This window comes from Fundulus heteroclitus, chromosome 15, assembly GCF_011125445.2.
Source record: "Fundulus heteroclitus isolate FHET01 chromosome 15, MU-UCD_Fhet_4.1, whole genome shotgun sequence".
In the NCBI taxonomy this organism is placed as follows: Eukaryota; Metazoa; Chordata; class Actinopteri; order Cyprinodontiformes; family Fundulidae; genus Fundulus; species Fundulus heteroclitus.
In genome coordinates, this window is record NC_046375.1 from 19,308,721 (window position 1) to 19,334,499 (window position 25,779).

A 25,779-nucleotide genomic window follows, 5' to 3' on the forward strand; every position below is an offset into this window, starting at 1 on the left:
GAACTCAATTCAGTTTTATTTGTATAGCGCCAATTCATTATACATGTCATCTCGAGGCACTATACAAAGTCAAATCCAATCAGTAGATTCAAATATCTAATTTACTTTATTAGCATATGATTGTGTTCTGCAGGTTACTGGAAATGACTATTTTTTTTTAAAATTATGTTTGAAAAACGAGGGAAACATCTAAGACATGCAGGACAGTGGTCCTGGAATTGGAAAGAACTGGTTTAGCTTACAGGTCATTCATGTTTTAAAATGGCCCAAAAAGTTTAGAACTAAGTCCAAACTATGGTTGGACCTTAAAAAAAAGGATTTAATAGTTTGAATACCTTTTGCAATGCATAGTTACTCAAAAGCTGTTGATACCAGATGTGTATCTCAGCCTGATATTTTCACCCTTACTGTTAAACTCTTCAGAAGAACCTTTACACGGGATCCTGTGATGAAAATGAACAAATGAACTTTGAAAACATCAGTAGCTTTTAAGACGAAATCCCTGTAAACTTTACCCAGTTGAGCTCACCGGACTCTCTCCATCTCACACTCCACTGGACAGGTGTACTGGCAAGCGAGCTAGTCAGATGAAGTAGAAGAAGCTTTTCCACACTGGCTCCTGAAACGAGACACCAGGGTCAGCCCGCCTTCAGGAAGAGAACGGATGGCGGGAGAGGTCTCGGAAAAAAAAGTATCAGAGCGAGGCAGAAGGATAGAAAAGGGTTGAGGGGTGGGGTGGCTGAGAAAAGATTTGTGTGTGTGTGTGTAATAGCAAAGTGTGTGCACCTGTGTTCTGATCGGATTTCCGATGGTTTGCACTTCTGCATGCAGTCGCGGCACCCAGAGAGCAGTAATGTGATTGAGCTTTCAGTCAAGCTCAAATCTCCTGGCCATATGTAACGCACACAAAAAAAACAAAAAAAAAAAAAAAAAAACGCCTGCCTGTCTGCCTGACTTTATATGCTTGGTGCAGCTCCAGTTCGTCATTCCTTTACTTCCTCGCCTCGTCCCCTTCTGTCCATTTGGAGCCGGAGCATGGCGGAAATCATTCCCCCAGAACCTGTGACACTTTTTAATGACGTGTCAAGGCAGAATGTCTCTGCACTGCTGAGGGTAAAAAAAAAAAAAAAAAAAAAAAAAGAAAGTAGCAAAGGGCAGCCAGCCTTGAGCCTTGGGAGCACTGTTTGCATTCAGCCGAGAATGTGTCTTTGTAGGTTTGTGGTTTTTTTTGCGCGCGTGCCACGAGTTGTAAGCCGCAGGCTATAGAGTGGAAAAGTGGCATATTGAAGACGCTGGGTAAATAATATGCAATTTTCCCTTTCCACTGTGCTGTCACTAACAACCGATGGCACCGGGAAATGGGGCCCGGACATCGCTTAGAGACACGGAGAGCATTTGGGCGTTAGAAATGGTTTCGCTATGAGACACGAAGCATCGGAATTGAAGTCAAGAGTCCTTTATTTTTTCATGTGTATATCATTGAACGTGTATCATTCTGCAAATGTTAGTCTGACTGAGAGGGTAAATGAAAAAAGAAGCTGCTTTAAAGCTTTAAAAGAAAGTGATAGAGTCTCTCAGCAGAGGAGTCTCTGCAGAATTTATGGTCGAAACAAGTGGTGGGTAAATCAACTGCAGTAACTTCAGTGTGTTTTAATAGTAGAGTTTGGCATGTTTTATTTTGGCTCTTATGTTTTGTCATCTACTGTATTTTTAAAGAGGATGATGACAAGATTGTTGCTTTTCTATTATTACGCATGTCTGACATGACATTATGACCACATTCCTAACAATGTTTTGATGCCAAATTAAGTCCTTGCCTATTGAGGTCTGGACTCCACTAGACCCATAAAGTCAACACAAAACAAACCTTTCTTCAACCATTATTCCTTTGAGGAGGTGATTTATCTTGTTAAATAAGCCAACAGCCATCAAGGAACACACTTTTTATGAAATGTTGATGGTGGTCATAATGTTATGCTTAAGTAGTATATTTCCGTCAAATAAAATAAGTGTAGATGACTATATGCTTCGTTTTTGTACATATGATGTAAATGATATATTCAATAATTTTTAAAATATTTGTATTAAATAATTTTTTGTAGGATGAGTATTATACATTTAGATTCCAGGTCTAATACATAGACAGTTCAGCTCTACTGTTTTAAACCTCAATAGAAAAAAAAAAATACAAGATTTCTTCAGTATTACATTAAAATTGTGATTCAGTAGCTCCTAAAGGGGATATATAGTCTAAAATCCACTTTTTATGTCTTAAATGTATTTTGTTGGGTATTTAGAATCTCTAGAAATGCAGAAAAGTTTAATGTTGTCTCTCCAGGTGCTACGTAGATAACTTTCTATACTTTTTGGGTTATATTTTTGAGCCGTTCAGTTTTCTCTATTCACTATTACATTTTTTTAAACAATTACGTCATAGTATTTGCACAGAACTGCTAAATAAGGTCATAGATTTCCAGCTTATCAATTTTGCAAATCCACCGTTTTTATTCTTTTTGCCACAATTTTGTAGTCCAAGCTCAAAGATGTCAAAGATACAAGTGGATTAAAGAAAATGTTTGGTTGTAACCCACACAATTCATTACACCGTCCTCCAGGATACTCCAAAAACATCCGAACGGGGTGCAGGGGAACGCTCTGCGACCCGGAGGAGGGTGGTGTGGGAAGTGTCTCCTTTAGATTTAAAGAGACACAACACCAAAAACAAGTTGCTCTCAGACACTCCTCAGAGGAGGGGAAAAGGAGGGGCTGTTTTGCAGTTCCACTTTATATAGACCATAACGAAATGATTAAAATGTGAGAAGGAAGGTATTAACAAGCATCATGTGTACCCTTTAACTCACACCCCAATGATATTAAAAACACTGCAGTATCTAATTTTTTTTTCCTGGCAGCAATAGATGCTTTGTCCCAAAGTTCACACAGAACCTCTTTATGTTTCCACGCTTTAATTTGCCTCAACACTTTTAGCTATGGTCGGTCTTTATCTCACATAAGTTAATGTCAATGAACGTTGACGCTTGAGTATTTGGCTAGGGTTAGCATGTTCACTCTCTGTTTCAATTTGACTTATTGATTAATTAGCTTGTGATGAATTTTAGCGTGTTATTCCAGCTCTACTGGTGCAGACAGAACCTAGAAGAAAATTGTCTTCCCGATTCACCAATAAATCATTTTGCCTTTAATGCCATAAAGTTCGATGGTTGGTGTTTCAGCTGCTCTCTGTTCAGCTTTCCGCCACAGTGACAGGTGCTAATCTAGCTTTACAAACCATGCACAGAAAATAGAGCGATTTACAGTATATATTTTTAAATGGCTACATATCTTACCGAGGGGGAAGATGACATACTCACAGATTGGATCAGTGCATCTCAATTTCATGCTTTAACATATATCTGGGTTTAAATAAAGTTCTTTATAGACTGCAAAACAGAACCGCCTGTGCAACATGGTGGTACTACAAAAAAAAAAAAAAAACAAAGTTGAAGAAGCTGTGTCATGTGTTTATGAAGTTGCTGACAGAGCCCTTCCATTCTTTCATTCACCCCAGCAGGCCTTTGTGGGACGACCACAGATACGTCGCTCTTATTATAAGCTACGCAGCTCTGCCAAATCCTTGAATAGGACCTCCATTACACCCCACTTCAACATATTTCAGAAAGGATCCTATCTTGCCAGGTGACTCAGCTTGACAAAAGAGGCTGATTAATTGGCTCTTTGGAAAGTGGCCAACTAATGTAACAGCTCCAAAGGACAGTTAATGGTGCATTTCCATGATAAAAAAAAGGCCAGCCTTGCCATTAAAGAGGACCTGCTGTCCACTCATCAGAAATAACAACAGCCGGAGCTGACATTTGCAGATCCCATGCCAAATTAAAGCAGTTGAAGGTATTAGTTCTTAGTGCAGTGCTGCTGATTATTTGGACTATTTTTTTTTTTTTTTTTTAACCTCAATCAGTTGGTAATATAGTAACTTTCTTCCCCCATCGGCACTCATTAAACAGAAGAAGAAGAGAAAAAAAATCATTTTCCCAGAACAAATGATGCTATCATTATGTAGTTAGTGTATAAAATTATTAAAGGGATGGAAACGCTTTGAGGCTGAGCATCGATATGAACTGAGTTTCCCTCACTGTTTCACGATCCATTTACCTTCAGAGCCAACAATGACCCCGCCATCTCAAGCATGGCTTTTAATTTAGTGATTTCTCCTTTTAGGCTCAGACTTCAAAATGGAAATGTATGACCATGTTGGACCCCTGCAGGAGGGTTTAATTTGCTTCTGGACAAGATCAGTGTTTTGTCACAACGATCACCCATGTACAGGGGGCTCTGGGGCAGTTTAAAAAATTTGATATCATTTTCCTTTGCTTTATAAGTATGAAAAAATGAGTCTCCAGACTTCATTTCTTTTTTTTTCCATTATCTAAAAGTTAGAGACATTCATGGTTTCTGGAAACTATGATTTTCTTTTTTTTACATGACCTGTGTTTATATGAAATAAAAGGGCCATTTGGCCTCAGAACCTTCTGCGATCAGGGATTCAAACTGGATCTGAGTTTTTACAAAGCAGAAAATGAGATAATTTTATATCCTTATCTGCTCAATGTAGGGTCATCTACTCAAGGTTAAAGACGTCTGCCCCATGGCTTTTAAAACAGATGTGATTTAATTTGGTCCAGGTGCGAAAAGATTGCCACATATCACCTAACCAAACTACTGAATAGGGAGGGGACTTCAATATTGTGCTATTTTATGACTTGAGGAACGTAAAGATAATAGAACCCGACTGGGAAAACACTTGGCACTCAAATGTCCAGAAAATTTTCAAAACTGCATTTTAAAGTCTAGAAATTTAGCCTTGGAAAATGATGTTTGAAATGGAACAGTTGATAGGAACCCTGCTTAAAGAAGAGATGGGAGCTTTTGTAGAGTGAACCACCACATACCTCTGTCTGTGTGATCACTTTAAAGAGACACAACAAGGCGGGAGAGATCGATCCTGTGGATAGTGCTTGCTCCCCTCCTTGAAGCACAAAGCCCACATGTCTGTACGGGCGTTAGAAGCCCAAGCAATTACACAGGCCAGGGAAGCATTTATGTACGAGCCCGTGTACGACCCGCATATTAAACAAGAGAGGATCTGATGCAGAGCAGTAAAGTCCGGATGTCCGTTCTCATCTGTGTCCTTTGGATGTCCTCGAGCGCTCTCGCTCCTGACGCGTGCAGCCAGTTGAGATGCAGTCATTCAAGCACGGCGGCAGCGTATTCATCTCCTCTGGGTTCGCTTATGGACGCAGAAGAGATGCACGAGCGGTGTCATTTACAGAAGCTAATGAATTAGCTCCGTTCTGTGCTCTTTCTAAATTTAGAAGGAGCAGCAAACAGGAAAAACGCTGTGACGTTCAAAAGTATTTATACCCCGAGCATCCTTTCACGTTTTAAACATTAAAACCACAAGCAGGGGTGTGTTTTACATTCATTTTGTGTAATGGACCGACACAAGGAAGTGCATCGTTGTGTAGGAAAAATAAAAAAAAGATGCATGGTTTGCGCTGAGTCAGCACTCCGTAGCATCACTTTTTGCTCAAAGTAGCTTCCAAGTTCCCGTCCTTAATGAGAGCAAGGCCAAAACGTGATACTGCCACCACCAGGAGGATGGTAGGTTTTTGTTTTTCACCACACCAACCGTTTTTCATTTTTGATCTCACCAGCCCTGAGCCCCTGCCTTTTATAGGATTGCTGTGCTGCCGACATGGATTGGGGCAAACACTACTACTTAAGTTTTGTTGTTCAATGGCTTTTTTTTCTAGCATCTCATCATTAAACCTGGATTTGTGAAATGTATGACTAATAACTAATAATGATTCAGTGAACCCTATAGGGTTACTGCAGCCTTGTAGCGTCACTTACATTTGTACCAAACTCTCTCCTTTTTGGGACGATTGATGATGTTTTTCTTTTTACAAAATTCTCCCTAATATGTCTGGTGGAGTTTTAGCCTGGCCAGCCAGACTGACTTACACCGTACATACTGCATATTGGTCTGGTAAGGAGCTGGTAGAGCCCGATTTCAAAGCCGGGTCTAACAGGGTCAGTGTCAACAGGTTAGAACCAATTGGATAACTATGGATGTGATGCCAAAAAAACTCTAAGCAACACGCTCTGTTTTTTTTATTTATGTTTTTGTAGTCCACGAAACATGTCAAGTTATCGAGCAAACTCTCCAATAAACAACTTTTTGCCGCCTTTGTCTAAAGAAATCAGAGGATACACGGTGTACTCGCATGCACTTTCTTAATTTTCCAAGGCATCAAGCGACAAAAATCTCTGAATGCATCTTGACTGTTATGGTTACAGAAATGAGCTGCTGCATTGTGGGTAATTCTGCCGCTAAGACCGACGCATCGTAAAGTCCTGCCTCCCGCACTGTGATTGGTCCGGACTGCAAGTCTGTCCGGTTGGCCAGGTTAATGGAGTCTATCCATTGGCTGACCTCTGAGGGTAATCAGCTCTATTTTATTTAGGGGCATCAGAGAAAAGGAAGTGGAAGGCAAACATATGTCCCACTTTTCTGATGTTTTGTAGAAAGAAATGGCAATCATGCATCCTTTTCTCTTCCACTTAAGAAATGTGCAAAACTTTGAATCACAATAAATATATCACCACGATATATATACATATATATAAGTTGTAAAAAAAAATGTTCAGGGAATTACTTTTGAATGACACTGTAAAGACTGACTCTAGACGTGCCAGGCGACCAAAAGAAACTTTGTAGTGAAAAAAAAAAAGACACATTTTTGCCAGCAAAATGTTTTGGATTAAAACAGGGGCAAGGAAGCGTTTTTTTTTTTTCTTTATTTTTTTTTTCTTCCATGAATGAAGTCATGCTGAAATAGGCCTCAGAGGAGAACACATGGCACCTGTCAGTAGTTGCTCAGGGCAGCGTTCAGCGTCTGTCCTCCACTACGTCTCACTCCATCTCCCTTCCATGCTTCTGGCAAATAAGCACACATAGTCGTCAAGTCACAAGAGGACAGAAACGGGCTCAGCTAGATTTAAAAAAATGTATTTGGAAGAGCATATTTTAGTCATCCATAATATACTGACAGATAAAGTCACGTGTGTTGTTTCTTCTTCCCCCCCCCCCCCCCCAACAGAAATCTACATTTACTGTATAATCACGATCATTAAGCTGAGGTTTTTTAATTGGACTGAGTGTCAGAATAAATGTAGCTCTCAGTTGGGTCCACACATGCAGTTAAAGAGGTATGTGTAGGGTTTTATTTCTCCTATAATACGTGTTTTCTAGGCCCCAGGTTGTCCATTTTTCACTCTAAAGCATGCGACTATCTGCTAAGAGCAGAGCAAATAGGAGTCTTTGTGTCATTTATAGGAAGCTGCCACGGCACTGAATCATCACACATGCACCCGCACAGTAAGAGGCGTTAGTCCTAGCTGACAGTAGCGGAATGGGAAATGCTCGGCGGACATTTGTCATCTGTGTTAGCGGACCCCCGGCTGCTTCTCCGCTGCTTTTGACAGATCGCCGAGGCTCCCTGTTAGACGCTTTATCCTTGTCGTTCACCAAACTCAACCTTTTCACGTCCGCCGTCCACCTGCCTGAATATTTGTTCCTCTGCGAGGAAAGCAGGAAGAGAACGGCGCGGGCTGGCTCTGCGGCGGTGGGGCTTCCTGCAAGTTTAGCAACAACCGCATGTGGACATGGCCGCGAGGCATGCTTCTTCCGCTGGCACGGGAAAATCCCGGCCTGCTGGGTTTTTGTTCTTGCTCAGTGTGTGTAATTTAGAGCCCATTAGAGATTTAAAGCCAGTCACACGTTAGATTTCGCATCATAATATAAGTGGATGTGCATAAGGATCCTCATAAATGCCTCCTGTCCAGGGAGGATGGAAGACAAGGCGAGCATACGAGTGGGCCGACAAGCTAAAAGAAGTACCACCATATGCTGTCAGTCTCCTGCGGATTCCCTCCATGTGTTCAAAGTGTTGAAAAAATATTGAATTCTATTCATTAGAAATGTGACAGATTGTGTCAATTTGGATTATTTTTCTTGCACTTGGCATTCTAACCGCTTAGGTTTGTATCGTTTGTACGTCTCTTGTGCTCGAAACTACGCAGGAATTGGCGGGATGAACGGTTGACGAAGTGAAAATGACAGGTGGCAGCGTGTATCTGGTGGGGGGGACGCCAGTGTTGTAGTACTCGAGTCCGAGACTCGAACTCGAGTCCGAGTCATTAGCTAAATTTAGAGACTCGTGACTTGACTTGGACTTGAGAACTGATGACTCGAACTTGGACTCGGACTCCTACATTCAGATCATTCTGACTCGGAAATTGAGAAAAAGACTCGACTTTTTTTATATCATTAGGCTATAATTTAATATGTCATTAGAATATTATTTGGTGTATGATTTTAATATCTATTAGTGCAATGTGGTGGAGTGTGGATTTTTTTTTTTTTTTAGTTTAAAAACATGTAGGCTATGCTTACTTTAGTGCGGAACTTGGACTCGACTTGATCAATAAGGACTCGACTTGGATCAATAGTGACTCGACTCGGACTTGACTCGGATGAGTAGTGGACTTGACTCGGACTTGACTCGGATTTTTTTTAATGACTTGGACTTGACTCGGACTTGAACACTGGAGACTCGAACCTGGACTCGGACTCGAGGCATAGTGACTTGACTACAACACTGGGGGACACGCTCTCAGGGCTTGCTGAAGAGCTGGTCGGAGATAGAGAGAAACTGATCCGGAGGCTTGTCACCTCTTCCCAGGCCTGTGAGAGACTAAATCCCTCACTGGCCACTCTAATTTACACACACACACACACACACACACACACACACAAACGGCGCAAATAACCGTCGAAAGCTTTTTAGGCACACTTTTTCTAAGAAATGCATCCGCTGTGTGCACTTTCCATGCTTCCCGGAGACGCTGTATTCGGCTATAGTTGCTATCATAGTTTCAGATTATATATTCAGATTATGAACGCCGTGACTTTTGCGTATCTTTTAGCTGTGTTTTGTCATGTGGTGAACGGTCAGCTTTTAGTACGGCTTGTAGCCTTGACAGTGGGGGAAAGAACTGTGAAAGATGTTATTCTTGCTTCAAAGTTTTAAAAATGGTCCACACTGGAAAATTAATTGGCTCATTAAGGACAGCGAGGCAATTCTTGAAGGTCTGTTGCAGAAAAGTTTCACACGTTGAACAGCAAATGGGAAGTCTTTCAGAGATGTAATGTTCTAATGAGAACCCCACATGCAGTGGGGATGTCAATATAAAGATTTTTTGTCCTTTTTAAAGGTAGATGTTAGCTGATACAATGCATATTTTATTAATTACCATTGATTAGTTGGTCTTCGTTAGTATTGTGTAGCATTTAATCCAATCTCCAGTGATGTTCAGGACACCGCAGTCTTTCATGTGCAATGTTCGTAGCACCCACAGATTATGATCTGATCTACAGATTTTCCTCCTCAGCCTTAATATGCGGCTTGATCGCAGCTTAGCTAGGTCCAGGAATTACTGTCATATTTTGACATATCCCCCTAAAACACATTATTTCATTATTTGTTTTGGAACATACTGTATTCCAGACTCTATACATACAGCTACAGTATTTAATAAATCCTCTTGCTCCGACTGACGATGTTTTAATGCAGAGCAGAACTGGCCAGTTTACATTAGCTTGTCTATTCTTAGCTATCAGATGACCGATTGATAAATACACATGTAACACAATTAAACATGTTTTATGTTAATTGTGTAAAATGTTGCTGTGTCGGGAAGCAAGTGCTTTGCTTTGAACGTTGTAAAATTGATGTCTAGTGTTTCAGCTGCTCTTTGCGCTGCTCTCCTGGTTTAGCCGGGGTTATCTGAGCTATATAATCCAAATAAAGGGGGCAATGCAGGTCGCTTGATTCAGACAGAGTGGGGAAGCATTAACAATTCACCATCACTGTCATTATAAAGAAGAAAAAGAAAATCAGATTGTTGGGAATGCCAGATGACAATGTGTACAGCTAACAATACAGTGACACTAGGCGTTGAACGCAAGAACAAGCTTTCAGTTGTTAAAGTGGAGGTGCACCGGCTACAGTCACACGCAATGCACCAACAACAGGTTTCAGGAGTTGAATTACTCTAAAATCAATCATTTTAAAAAGCCTTGATTTTTTATTTTTATTTATTTATTTATTTGACAGGGACAGTACAATTAAACATTGCAACCAAACAGGTGGCCGATGTCCAAGTACATAAGGCTTGTAGCCATGGGCTAATTTGCAGCCTTCGTCCCTGGTTAGGCTTTTAAAAAAGTGTAAGCATTAAGGGGGAGGAAGGTTAGTAAAGACACACAAATGCATAAAAAACAAGAGAAGTTAAAACAAACAATACAGTACAAGCCAGTTTAGTGTTCACACTTTTGATTGTCTTTGAGCCATTTTTTCAATCTTGTGGAGAAAAGTCGAACATCAGTCTGTCACTTGAGCTCCAGAGGCAAAGAGTTCCATAAATGTGATGCTTTCACTGAGAAGGCGGACTGACCCATAGATGTCCGACATCTTTTAATCCTGCAGTTCCCACTAGCTCCAGCTCTTGTCCTGATTCCTTCATTTGCATACTTTAAAACAAATTTACAGATTATTTCAGGGGCAAGACCATTTAAAAATAGATTTTAAAAATGAGAAATTTATAAAATTTTCAAATGTCATCATGTTGTATTTTTTTAATAATTTTGCAGTGATGCCACTTCACCGGTTTTTGATCGAATATTTTTAGTGCTTGTTTGTAAAGTGAGAGTAAAGGTTTTAAAACAGACTTTGTGGCTTGGGCCCAAACGATGGAACAATAAGATATATGGGATAAAATCATTGCATGTAAAAATACTTGTGCAGCTTGATTTGATACACATGGTCGAATCATTCGAAAGCAGTTTATATTTGTCTTTATAGTTTTCATCATTTTCTTAATATGGGCATCAAATTTCAATTTTGAATCTAAAACTACCCCCAGATACTTAAATTCACCAGCCGGCTTTATTTCATGTTGATCAATAATTATTTTGAGTTCATTGTTTGTAATTTTCTTAAGGGAGAAACACATGGAGACAGTCTTGGTGTAATTCAGAGTTAAGCAGTTATTTTGGAGCCACTCTGATAAGATGCACAACTGTCTATTTAAAAGATCAGAGGCCTTTTCAGGTGTGTCTGCTGCCACATAAATTATTGTATCATCTGCATACATTTGACAGATGGCATCTTTGCAGATGTTTGGGATATCATTTATGTACAAACAGAAAAGTAATGGGCCCAAAATAGACCCCTGTGGTACACCCACATTACATTTTTGGATCCCAGATTTGACGGCATTAATTTTAACGCACTGATGTCGTTGCTCAAGATAAGATTTAAACCAACTTAGGGTCAGGACCCAAAGCCGATTCCTAGGATCAGATCAGAACAGTCTTACTCTTTGAACTGAAAACCTTTAACTCCAGTATAGCGCAAAACCATATCAATTGCTTAAATATCCTCATGAATAAAATAAAAAAAGTAACACTTTTTCCACTCCATGTCAAAGATTTCCAGTCTATGAGAAGGTTAGAAAAAATGTATTTATCTTGTCATACCAGTATTCTCACAATATTAACAAACTTGTATTAAATTCTCACACAGACACACCTGATATTCTGAGAAACTTCTGCTGTTACATCGTATTCCTGTATGAGCGGACATGCTTGTCAGTTTAAGAATGATGTTTTCCTAAACTGCACACAGCAAGCCATCAGCTGAAACAGTTTAGGTTGTCGCAAAAACTGCTACACTTATAACATGTAATCATTTTCAACTCATAGCTAGCAGGTCAGCAAACCCCGGTTTCACCCAAGCTTTGAGCGTTTCATCATCCTTAACATGATGTGACATCAGCTCATCATTTTATACTATAATAAATATTTGCTAATGACTTCAACATGTGAAAAACATCTGAAGCCGATGGAAACATCTTTGTCTTCCCAAGTCAGTGTTTCTTTTTTTTTGACAAAAGAGCTTGGAAAATATGCGATTCTGACATTGATTTCCATAGAACATGAATTCCTCTACCTTAGGTTGTTGTAGTCTAAGAAATAGTGGAACGATTTCACCAAATACTGCAAATACACATATATTCTAAAAGATAAGAACCCTCGAGAAAACATGATTTATTTATTTTTCTTTGGGAGTTCAATGACTGACATAAAGCAGAACTCCTCTTATTTTTTTATATCTTCTTCTTCTTCTAGGTCTGGCAGATTGTATTTGAATATTAAGAAGTGTGGAACCGTCTCTTATTTGCATGCCGGGATGTGTGTGTGTGTGTGTGTGTGGGAGGAAGAGCGCGGAGCAGGGAGAGAGGTGGATAGAGAAGGGTGAAGTGAAAAGGTAGTGGGCGTTATCATTGGCTAGCTGGAATTAGCGACGGAGAGCAATTGTCCGTTCCGGTTTAATTTATTCCTATAAAAATGAGGGGACAAAGTGGGAAATTAAAATTAAACGTCTTGAATTTAAGTTCTGAAAAGCGACTGAGTGCACTTTGACTTCTGGCAGGATTCGTAATCTTGTTTTTGATTGATCAGAGGTTAGCCTGAGAGTGTTTAGGTCGCATAAAAGGTCCAACCAAACAAATCAGCTTTCAGACCGAGCTACTACAAATTGTTTCTTTGCAAATAATATCTTGTCAAAGTTGCAATAAACTATAACCGTACTGAAGACTGGATGGAACCATCTCTCTCTCTCTCTCTCTCTCTCTCTCTCTCTCTCTCTCGCTGCTTTTTGTCTCCTTGTCTTCATGCGAGGTGTGTTCAATGGGCGGATGTTTTCTTGTATGTGGCACCAACAGTCTTTGGCTTTTTGCACAGACCAGATGCTCTGTGAGGTAGTTTTACTGCCGTTAAATGATATTTGGCAAGCGAAAAGAGGCTGTAACAGATGTGGGTTAGTAAGGAGCTCAGGCTTGCAGACGGTTTAGTGGGATGCTGGGTTTTTTTTTTTATATATATAGTTTTCCACAGTTAAAAGAAAACAAAATGTGCACTGTTGAGAACTAGTGGGGCTGTGTGTGGGTGTGTGGTTTTTACAGTTTTCTGTATTGCTGTAAGGAAGCCGTTTTTGAAAACAAACCCCGTTTTTTGCCGTTCAGATATTCTTTCTCTTGGCAAACGAAGCTCCTGGTGACTGAGAATTTATTAAATTCTGTGAACAGAGTACAGGCATTAAGAAAAGCAGACGTCTTTGAAAGGACGGGCATAATTAGTCAAGTTACTGTTGGCACAACAGTGAGCTGTATGTATCTCATTACTGATGCAGAAGGGATTTGGCTAGTTTGTGCTTCCATTAGTTTGCTTGCCGTTGGGGTCAGGTTTGTCTAACCAACAATAATGTTTTGTTAAATGGTTAACAATCCTTAAACTTTTTTTTACATTTTATCTTGCTGCAACCACAAACTTTAATGTACCATACAGAGATTTTATGTGCTCCGCACGAACAAAATAGCAGATAATTGGGAGATGATTAAAAATGACTGATGGGTTTTCAGTATAAACAAATTTACATTAATACCCGAAACAGCAGCTCTGTGAAGGCCTTGGAGGTTTTGTTAGAGAACATAAGGGAAGAAACACAGCAGACTGACAAGCTAACTCACAAGGAAATGCATCCTAAAACATAGTGTTGACATCATCATGATGTGTTGATCAAAAGGGACAGTCAAGTTCAATTTTTCAATTCAATTTTATTTATATAGCGCCAGTTCATGAAACATGTCATCTCAAGGCACTTTCCAAAGTCAAATTCAATAAGATTATACAGATTAGGTCAGATTAAGGTGGTCAGAGTTGAGAGAAAAACCGGATAGAACCAAATATTGGAAGATGCTGAAAGCAAACCTTCTGCAAAAGACTTGGGGCAGATTATGACCCCAAGCATACAGCCGGAGCTACAAAAGGAATGACTTAAAAAAACTTGTTTTTGGATTAGATTGGCCCAAAGTTCAGAGCTATATTTCATTACATTTCTGCTCAAAGAATGGGTTTGAGTAATTCCGCAAAGAACTATGGGCAAACATTTCAGTCCCTAGAAGAAGCTGGTAGAGTCATACCCAGAAAAAGACCTGCTGCTAGAATCGCAGCAGGAGGTGAAACGTACTGGCTGAGACAAATGCTCACGAGTCATGACCCTGTTCAGATTGTAAGATAACAAAACAACAACTTTGAAACCTATCCATGTGTTTTCTTCCTCTTCATAGTTATGTGATACCTACTATGTGTTGGTCTAGCACATAAAATCCTGAAAAATCACATTAGGGTTTGTGATGGGGACCTAGCAAGACACGAAAAAGGACTGTGAACACTTTTTGAGACACACATTTGATGTTGTGCATAAACATGTTAATCTAAACCTTATGTAACCTCATAAGGTAATAAAGTACTGCATCAGTGTGCTCAAACAGGCAACATTTTATGCCATTGTGGCATTATTTAAGTGAAAACTAGGCCTAACATTTTTGCACAGTAAATTCAAACAACAAATGTTCTCACTCGTGTGTTTTCCATACCCGCTTTGCCATATCACATGACGTGGGACCTATCCCAGCTGTCATCAGGTGGGCGATGGGGCTTACCCAAAAACAGATTGCTTGTCTAGCACAGGGCCAACACAAAGACACAGAAGACAACCAGCCATACATGCACGAACACACTCCTTCGGTCAATTAAGAATAACCAATTAACCTAACATTCATGCGTTTGTAACGTGTTGCGGGGGGGGAGGAAAGGAGCTGGCAAACTGTGCACAGAAAGGCCTGCACTGCTGAGATTAATTCACTGAAATTAATCCGGCCATTCTCCCTTCACAAGAAAAATAAACGTGGATATAAAGGTGCCATATTGCTGAGGAACACAATGCTGAGCAAAGGTTGGTAAACAGAATTGAAGCAGGGCGCGCTATCCGGATTAACGCTTTCCTTCCTAATAAACACGCAAGTCATTTAGGTGAGCTCTACGCTTTATTTCTTTAGTTCTATTTATTCGCATTTTTTTTGGTCAGGGGAAGCTTTCTGGAAATTTGAAAATGTGATTCAAAATAGACTGGACAGCCAGGCTTTATTTCCTGTAAAAATGTCGTGTCGAGGCAGAGCAGGAGGAAGGTCAAATTAACAGAGAAACCTGATGTCAAGCAATCTTCGCTGGGCTTGATTGTAAAAAATAAAAAAATGAAAATAATCACAAACTGTAAAATAGCTCAACTTTTATCCGCTAGAGAGGTTTAAACAAGTAATCCCCATCATTAGACCTGCTCTGATTTGTCCATTATGGTCCTATAGAGAAGTGAATGGGATCATCTTCTGATGTTCGTTAAAACACTTTCATTTGAAAGTCAAATTACGTTAAAAAGATTAATTTTCCTGTTTTGGCTCATACATTGTCAGTTTATCATGTAAAGTTGTGGTAGCAGAAAAAAAAACTGCTAGTAAAATATAGTTAAAGCTGAATCATACAGTAATATTCCCGGGTTTTGTAATCTGTTTAAAGTTCAAATCCTTTTTTTTTTTTCTTCCTGGCTTGATGAGGGGTTTGAGTGATTCAAAAAGCTTGCTCCATTACTTTTCTGTGAAAAGTAAACTTTATGGTGGTTGTGCATGGTTGAAATAGCAGCATATTATGTTGGTTGAATCTCTAGATGCACCCTATGGCGTTTGAGCTCATTTATTTCTGTTTTGCCAGCCGGCTCAAACTGGCCCATACGCGACTTTAATTTTGCTCCTAGGGTCGGAGCAGTCACCGGGGGACCTACTTTATGTCTCCATCGGACGTACGCACACAATCTAAGGAGCTAAACTAGCTAGAAGGACATTTAGTGCTTTCAGTTGGGAGAATAACATTAAATTGTGTTTTCTAAAAGTTTTTAAAGTCACTTTTTTTTTTCGTTTTTCTGAATAAAAAACAGGTGAGTGAGCTTGTAGTGGACGTGGAGAAAACTAGTTTGCACAGAAGTTCACACGAGTAAGCCTGAAGCCTAAATCCCCCCCATTTAAATGCGCCATGAACGAGTAACTACTGGGCAAATCCCCCACCACGCTCTTTAATTGAAACTACTGGCTAATCTGGACCCCAGAAGTCTCCAGACAGGAGTTTCTCAGAAATCGACAGAGCTTGCATTGGCTGCATCCTCCTTGGCTTCCTCGTTTTTTTTTTTTTTTTTTTGTGCTCCTAGCGAGTGCGAGTGTTTATGTGGCTATTGAGTTGTTTGTTTAATAAAGCGTGCTGTGTGCATTCGAGGGTGAGGGAAAGCAGACAGTCCCAGATGCAGGACAGCATTTGGCTGCAAGCGTGCTCGTGGACAGGAAATGTCATCAGCATAGAGCTCTGATTCCTGTGGAAACATCAAATCCTCTCTTCTTGTCCTCTCTTCAAATTGCTTAAGCGTGTAGTTTTTTTTTTTTTTATTCTTAAGCCGCCACTCTTCCTATTTTTTCCCTCCTTATCCTCCCACCTCCTTTCTTTCATTTTGCTCTCCTCTTTGCCTCTCAGGCCTTGTTTTGTCGCCTCTGTTTGGTCAGATGAGCCGGCGAGATTGCTAGAAAACAAATGGGACACACGGCAGAGTAAAAACGACCTCAGGTGGGAGCGAGAGCAGCCCAGGCAGAATGTCAGCTTATTATTTGTTGTCCCCCCGAATGATGTTTCTCGGAGTCTGTTGTTTTGTCGCCCTCCCCGCTCGGCCCGGTCACTTCGTTCTGAGCCGAGGGGTCAGAGGGGTCAGCCTCCACCCAGCTCCCTGTCGCTTTGTCCAAGCTTGTTTACAGCTTTTACTGCCGGCTCCCACGGGGACACGTATACACTTGCACACACAGAGCGAGGGAGGGGGGGGGGGGGGGGGCTCTCTTCTGCTATAGCTGTAAACGAGGCTGCCTTAGCAACACTCTATCCTGCTTCTGCTTAAACACCCGAACATAAATACATATGCAGAACCTAAGACAGTGCAGACATAAAGTGCCTTGTTGAAGTATTCACACTCCTTGAAAACCCCCCACCCCTTTTTTTTAATGGCATATTGGATTTATTCTGTATATTGTGTTGGAATTTTATGATAGTCTAACACAAAGTAGTGCATAATTATTGAGTCAAAAAAAAGGAAAGTCTTGAAATATTTTTTTTGTTCCATTGAAAATCTGAAAAGTGTCACCTAATTGCCCCTCTTCACTCAGATTCTCCAAAATAGAAGCTATTTAAAAGGAAATAGTTTCCCCTGTGTGTAACTTAAAACCATCACATTTTTTTTTTGCAAACAATGGGCAGAACTTCCAGTCCGTAGCTTTGCAAGGCTGATGGAGACGTGTCCCAAAAGACTTGCAGGTGTAATTGCATTCATTTTAAATACAAATAAAAACCATGTGTATTTGTCCTTCTGTTTCATAATTATGTGTTGGTCTATTACATGCATGTCAAAAGTGCAGCCCAGGGGCCCAGTTGTGGCCCCTGTACTGATTTCAACTGCATTTCAAGAAAGATTTGGTCCACCAGCAAAGGTGGCTGATGCAGATGGAAACTTTTTTGTTTAATTTAATTCTTTTTTTTTTTTTAATAGGACCACATCTATCTGTGACTTTTACTCTTACTAATATCTGCATTGAATGCATTTATTAAAACTGGCTGAAATACAGCAAGGGTTTTCAAAGGCATACTGACCCAAACCGTGTTCTTTTATTGCTAAATCCATAATAATCTAGTATTTTTCTGATTAAATTATTCAAATTTATTTTCAAGCTGGATGATGATTCATCATGACAAATGACCTTCGGGTCTACAAAGATTTACACATTCCTTTCCTACAGAAAATCTGACTAATTTATTTAAAATAATTATATTTTGTAGAACAGGTAAAAAAAAAAAAAAAACTAACTAAACTTTTTGGTTATTTTAAAAAAAGTTATTTTGACTTGACAATTTCGGCCCATGTACGGAAAATGTTTGAAAGCCCACCCATGGTATATCACATTATGTTGAAGTCTGTTGTAATAAGCTAAAATATGTAAAAAAATAAAAAAAATTAAAGAGTGCTTTTTTGCAACGTCACATTATAAATGTTCTGGCTGTAAAGAGTGGGAAGTCATGCCATGTTTTTGTGAAGTCGTATTCTTCATGAACCAGTTTCTCTCTACTGGAATCCAAACAAACCAGTTAAATGCCAAAAAAATTAGTCAAGTGATTTTTCTTTTCTTCCTGAAAACTCTTCCTGATGCCGCTTCTGTGTTTTGGCTTGAATGGGTCATGATCACTGGGAACTGGGTTTTAATTTCAACCGCAGAGAGAGCAATTTTTCCATCTGATGGAAGATTTAATTTGGAAACGAGGGGGGGAAAAAAAAAATTGCCAGCATAAGTTGGAAGTAAGATACCCCCCGCCGCTTCGTTTGAGCGCTCCATGTGAAACTAAATTTGTAATATGAAAGTGTGACTGTGCTGAAAAGTTTTTTCTTTTTTTTTAAATGTCACTTCAGCGTCTCTTTCCCTGCATGTATTCCCTTTAGACACTAAATTAAAAGCAAGCCCTCCCAAGTTGTTTTAGTTGGGTTTTTTTTTTTTTCTTTTTCTGCTGTGCTTCTGATGGGAAATTTGAAGGATAAAAGGGTTTGGATTTCAGGCTGTATTTTCTCATTTTTCCTCCCATGTTTGAACAGTTTGTCCAACACACGTGTTCGAACTGAAACGGGAGACGGAGCTGTGTAATGAACTGCAGCTTTGAGGGTCTGCCACAGACAGTGACTAAACTAATGGCCTGGCTGCTGCCAAGTTTCAACTCCCTAATAGAGCAGAATTTTATCAGACTTGATGGCTTTTTCTTTTGTATGGTATTATAAAAAGGATTTTGTGTGTGTGTGTTAAATTACAACCTCTATTGAGTTCTATGAAACATGCATGAAACATCTTCTCTTATCTGCCCCCTCAGCATTTGTCCCAGCTCTTGGCGGTGGTCCGTCTCCCCTTCATCCACCCGTCCTACCTGCTCAACGTAGTGGACAACGAGGAGCTGATCAAATCGTCGGAGGCGTGTCGGGACCTGGTCAACGAAGCCAAACGTTACCACATGTTGCCCCACGCGCGGCAGGAGATGCAGACCCCCAGGACCCGGCCGAGACTCTCCGCAGGTACGCGCGCAGACCAGCCGGCCCCCGCGTTGCCTTTGGGCCTGGCCTTGGTGCGAGGCGCATGATCCGCTTCACATTGAAACTGATTGATGAAACGTCACCGGCGAGTCGGTGCCCACAGACGCACGTCCGCTATTCATGTTTTACAGCTTCCCTGTGGCAGAGGGGTCAGGCCCTCCACAAGGAGACGCTGACCTGTCAGTGTGGCGTATTGATTTTAGGTCGCAAATGGAAAGCAATATTTTCCAAGCCCATGATGTTGACGCTCGAATGTGCACGTCGACATCGGGTCGTATTTCCAAATTTCAGGAAGGATTTTTGTTTCCCATGTCGAACGGACGACAACTACAGCCAAGAAAACTGATGGGTGTCCTTTAGTGATCTTTGGGAGATAGAGTACCTTGCAAAGTGCTTATGCCCATTGGATTTTTTTTAAAACATTGTCTCGTGTAATAATCACAACTTTTTAGTGTATTGTATTGCTTTAAAAAAAAAAATGGGGGTTGGGGGTATGCTAGACCAACACAATTGTGCAGTGATGGGAGAAGGCGTTCACATTTTCTTACAAATAAAAATGCAAAGTGCGTCACGTGCAATTGTCTCCTCCAAATAAATACTTTGTAGAGCCATCTTTTCCTGCAGCCACTGCTTCAGATCATTTCGGGTTCGCCTCCCCCAGATTTGCACATCTAAAGACGGACTTTTTTTTGCGATTTCTTCTTGGCAACGGAGGCTCGAGCTCAGTCGGATTGGATTGAGAGCATCAGTTTTCAAGTCTTGCCACCTTGTCCCTAGGGCACAATGCTGCTGCCACCATGGTGATGGTGCATTCAGTGTTAGGGTTTTCAGCATGTAGTCCAACTAGAGCAGTTTTATTCTCATCTGACCAGAACCCCCTTCTCTTCCTTCTGCTTGCTGCGTCCCTTAAATCGCTTGTGGCGAACGGAATAATGGCCATCTTATGGCTTTTTTTCCTTGCCGTCCCGATGGGGGTCTTGGGTTGCAGCGGTGAAGTTCTGTTTTTGTTTTTAGATGAGGGGCCGAATAGTGCTCCGTAAAATGTTTGAAGCTGGGGATATGGTATCATAGCTTAAAGCTGTTTTAACCCTCTCCACAACTTTCTGATGTATTTTTTTTTTTATCTAGTTCACAAATGTCTCAAAAAAGCCCCCGATGTCTTCACGATGAAGCTGTATTCATGCTGAGATTAAATCACTCGCAGGTGGAGGATAAAGGGAGCGGAATTCAAATGCAAATTAACTAAAAGAAAATGTATCATACTCCTTCGCCTTTGTGTTGGTCCATCACTCCATTAAAATATGTTAGAGTCCAAGGGGGGGGGGGGATATTTTAGTACACCACTGCTACTATAACACATCTAATAACTTTTAAACATTAGGTGGACACTCCCAGGCTTTTCTAATGACAACCGCCCAAACGTTTGCTTTTCACCATCCCTGTGAAGTTTGAATGCCGTCTCTGTTTACGTTGTTAAAATCAGCGAATAATTCAAGAAAATTGAATGGCACTTGGCAAATTACTCGTTACCAAAAGATTTGTAGATTTTTTGGGGGGGATTTTTCTCCCATGGGGTCGTCCAGGACCTCATTCTTTCCACTGTAAATGGCTGCCTAATTATAGTGTCTGCGTGGTATTATGAGTTTCGTGCCAGCACACCTTACCGTTCAGCTCAAGTTATTTTCTGCTTGGCAGAATAGGGATAATTGCCTAACAAATGGCACTTTACAGAGAGGTTGGTTCACCAGCGAGCGTTGTTGTCCAGCCGGTGGGTTTATTTGCCAGTAAACAAACATTTAGGAAAACGCATTAGGCCGGTCATTTCTGCATCTTTTAATTGTCTTTAATGCAGTCTCGTGAGGCTTCGTAAAGAATCACCGGCCTCTGGAGAGGAGACGTTTGTTGAATTTTGGGTGTTCATCGTCATCGTCATTACTCATCCACGATTCAGTGGTTTCTTTGTTCTCAGCAGTTTCTTGAAGCGTTTTCTGTCAAGGCCCGTTTTAAAGTGTTTTGTATGTGCATATCTTATGTGGTCTACATCCCCATTATGCAGGCTGAAGTGTGCAGTGATTCACAGTCGCTCGTGGCTTCTACAACAGAATTATTTCAGCGTATAAATGCTACTTGGATGAATAGATTCATAATGTTTTTAATGCCAATGGCTTATTGATTAAGATATAAAACACAAGTTTCCCCCCCAATAAAGTTTCAAACTCATTCAAAGCTAAAGTTGTTATCGTGACCGACTCCCTGGGCTTTCGTCCGTGTACGCGTGTCGGTTTTATAAAGTTGAGGCTTTTGTATGTACTGTGGGAATAGAAGTAAATGCAATTTGCCTTCATTGTGCTGTAGTTGTGCGTGAGCTTGTAGAGCAAAGCATCGACTCTGCCTGAGCTCGAAAACAGGGCCGTGAGAAAGTGTTTGACTTTCCATTGTAAATACCTTACGTGTTTGCTGGAGTCTCAAACTCGTAAACTTTTAAATGATGGAATCATGAAAATCCTGATGTAGAACATCTGTTTTTGACCTTAAGTTCAAGCGCATCGGGTTATGCAAGAGGGCATTGATGCAAGGCATCCCAGAAAACCCACCCAAAATGAAAGTTTCCTTGTGGCCTAGTCAAAGCCTGGATTTAAATCCAATTGGGATGCTTCCGCATGACCTTCAACAGGCTGTTCATGGTCAAAGATCCTCCTGTGTGCCTTAATTTAAACAATTCTGCAAAGAAGAGGGAGTCCTAATTCCTCCATAGAAATGTAAGACTCATTACATTTTATTGCAAAAGCTTGAAGCCAGTTGTTTCCAAGGGTGGGATAAGTAATTAGGTTTAGGGGGCAAATAGTTTACATAGGGCCAGGTTGGCTTTAATAGTCTGCTCGTTTTAAAACCGTTTTTTATTTACTCAGGTTATTGTTGCACGATAGGATTTGTTTTACAATCCGAAACGTGTGACGAAAAGCAAAAGCAGATTCAAATCTGTTGGAGGGCAAATGTGTTTTTTTTCCCCACTACACCCTATATGGCTTTATGTCTGCATGCACAGGTCTCCCAACCATCTGTTCACTTGGACACGGCAGGCTCTCTTCAGAATGGCCCCGGTGGCCGGGATTGATGGACGTAGCGATGGTGAGAAAGACAAATTAAAGACTGGAAGGAGAGTCTGCGGTTACTGGGTAGTGTTGCTGACTCACGGAGGATGTGAAAGTGAAAGGACACAGGAGAACAGGAGGAGAGGTCACAGTGTGGTCAGTAAGGAGGCAAAGGGAGGGAGGGAGGGAGGCGAAAAGCCCAGGAGATCAGGAATGAAATTTGAAGGGCAGGTATTTGATTGAGTTTATTCCTTGAGCATGTGTCGTCTTGTGAAAGCAGTAAGTGACTGTGTGTCTGTGTGTTTGTGTGTGGATTTTAAATGAACGCAAGCAGATGGGGCACCACCTGAGCTTGGTTTGATAAGTCTGTCAGGCGGAAAAAGAAAGAAAACTGCTATCCGTGAAGCACTTCTTGCTGAGCGCAGTCAATCTGTGAACTAGTGGGTTCGTGCATACGTGGCTGCATTAAGACATCCGTGTGTGTTGTGTGTGTGTGTGTGTGTGTGTGTGTGTGTGTGTGTGTGTGTGTGTGGTGTGTGTGTGTGATGTGGTGCATGGGCATGTTTCTAAGGGCCTCACACTGACATTCTTCATAGTTGGGATGAATTTGATTTGCTTGGACGCTTTTCAGCCCAGAAATCCAGGCGAACCCTATGGGACAAGATTTTAATTAACATCTCCCGTAATTCAGAGCAAAACTGATGTAGAGTTATGCTTGAAATTCAGGTATCTCTCTGGCATTGGATAGTGGGGTATCTGCATTTGAGGCCAAACAAAATTGAAGCAGTAGTGGTAAAGAGAGAGAAAAAAAAGGTACTATAAGTATTCACACCTCTTGAATTCTATGGAATTTTAAAGTGTGGTCAGTACCTTGTAGAACCTCATTTTGTTGCAATCACAGCAACAAAATGCTGTGATTGCGGCAAGAGCTGGGACAAATGCTGATGACATCTGACCGGCGCACCATCATCCAGGTTTGCTGTGTCCTCTACGTGACTTTTGGTAATGGCTACAGTGGCTGTTTTCTTGCCACTCGCTCTTAAAGGCCATGTTTGTGTACTGCACAACAAATACTTGTCCCATCTAAACTCTGCATCTCTGCAGCTCCTCCAGAGTTACCAGCTGCCCCTTTTGTTATGCACTTTTCTGATTAAAGACGGTGGCTTGTCCTGTCTTGGTACGTTCGCAATTATGTTATACTTTACATTTTTCAGATAATGGATCAAGTTATGCTTCTTGAGGTGGTTAGGATTTTGTTTTACTGCCAACCTCCGGTTTAAACCATCAGCAGCTTTATCCCTGACATGTCTGCTGTGTTCCTTGATCTTGATGATGCTATTTGTTTCACTAATGTTCTCTAACAAACATCTTAGCCGTCACAGAATATACATATTAAATGGCATCTTTACATGCTCAGTTTTGCTCCATTTACTTGTAGAACTTTTATGGAGGAGGATCAGCGTAAAGGGCGTGAATACCAATGCATGCCCCTTTTTAATTTGGAAAAACCACGTATCCCCTTTCTTTCACTTCAGTCATGTGCCGCTTTAGTTTACTGTATTTTTTGGACTATAAGGTGCACTTAAAATCCTTAAATTTTCTCAAAAATTGATGGTACGCCTTATAATCCGGTGCACCTTATAATTGATTACCGTTGTGCTTACTGACTGACTTTATGTGGTACAGTGCACTCAAAAATCTGTTAAAATCTGTAAGTACGACTTTGGTAAGCAACAAAGCCGCTCTGCTCAATGGATGTTCTACAAGACTGCTGGACTGTAATGTTGAAACTAGAAGTGCATTAATGCAAGGCAGCCCGGAGTACGCGCTAGCAACAATAAACCTAGTAAGTTAATTCAATATGAACGTCCTGTTTATTTTGGCCTTATGTTAGAACCAAGGCAGTGTCGTCCAACTACTCTGTCCTCCCGGCAGTGATGGATAGCTCTCCCTCTCAGGACAGAGCTGTGTAAGGGGACCAGATTTGATTTCTCTAATGAAAACTGGGGAGGTCTCTGGTTTTGTTGAGCGCAGAATCTCTGCCTGGGGGTTGGTTTGTGTTGTCTGAACTGCAACACCGACGGGAGGCAGGGAAAGTGCGTTTGGCAAAACTCTTCTACAGGTCCGGATAAATACCTCTTGTTGTCATCAACTTTTTTACTCCATCATGATAGACTGAAATCGAGGACATTTCCAGGGACAGCTCTTGCCAGGGACAGGTCATCCAAAACAGGGTCTGTTCCCGGATATCGGGGACATCTGGTCACCCTACCGGAGGGGCGGAGTGATAATTATAATCCTGTGCGTCTTATATGTGGACAAAGACACACATAGACATGTAAATTCACGGTGTGTCTTATGGTCTGAAAAATACGGTAGTTTGTTCTGTTTCATAAGCACCTATTAAATTGCATTAAGGTTTGTGGTTGTAATGGGACCAATTCAGAAAAAGCTCAAGAGGTATGAATACGTGTCCAAGGCATTGTTCTGTGCACTGGATTATTTGCCCTGCAAAATGGAGAAGTGTTTATTTTATTTATTTATTCTCAGTTGGGGGAGCCAATGGGCTGTGGATGCTAATGGCTTCCTAAGACATATATTGGATTAACTTCTCGCTTTCTACTGAGTAATATTCTCCATACGCTCCAATTTTCTAATCTAAAGAATGAAATTGAACATTGATCACTGTTTCATTTAGAAAACATGGTCTTCATCTATAATGTATATACTGTGAAGATGTAGAGGATGTAACCAGACTTTGAACACTTACCCTTATATGGTTACTCCTGCTATTTAATAGTGGGTTTTTTAGGGAGCATTGTTTCACTGGGTTCCATATCATTAATGGGAACGTTGAGAGGAAAAGCCATCTTGGACAAAGTAGGTAACTTGTGTGGGAGGATAATATCTTTAAACATGTAATATTTGAAACATGCACTCTATTGTGTTTGGAATTAAGCCAGTCAAGGATTTGGAAAGGCTAAGGAAGCTGACGAAGGGGCACAGGTGGCTCCCCGTGACATAAGGGACTAGTAACGCTTGAATGATGAGAGAATGAGGAGAGTCTGCACACGAAGGGCATGACAGATCTATTGTCAGGCTTAGGTCTCTCTGCTTAACATAGAAAACTGGTTAATGTTGTCAATCCATGCAAAATTATTCTTTTAGAACAGAATATGTTTTCTTTCTCAGTGGCATTGTGGTAGTAATGTCAGACTTAAGAAATGAGCAGGTGATCATCGTGCAGAGCCTGGAGTAAGGAGAGGAGGGGGGAACGGGGGGGCTTGATATGTTTCTCAAAGGAAGGTTAATGGTTTTTAAACAGTTTCTGCAGCAAAACGCTCTGGGTGCAGATCCCGGCCTTTTTTGAGTTGAGTGCATGTGGGGATTTTCTCAGAGGGCTTTCATACACCACAAAGATGGGTGTTAGGTTG

General features: G+C 40.8%; 1 protein-coding gene across 1 annotated transcript in view; it reads left to right on the forward strand.

Annotated features, from left to right (window-relative positions):
• LOC105929095 (kelch-like protein 29) overlaps positions 1-25,779 on the forward strand; it is a 202,255-nt gene that overhangs the window by 89,308 nt on the left and 87,168 nt on the right. Inside the window, exon 8 of the mRNA XM_036147621.1 lies at positions 19,037-19,235. Within this exon, the coding sequence (XP_036003514.1) occupies positions 19,037-19,235 (199 nt within the window). The remainder of the gene's footprint in view (positions 1-19,036; positions 19,236-25,779) is intronic.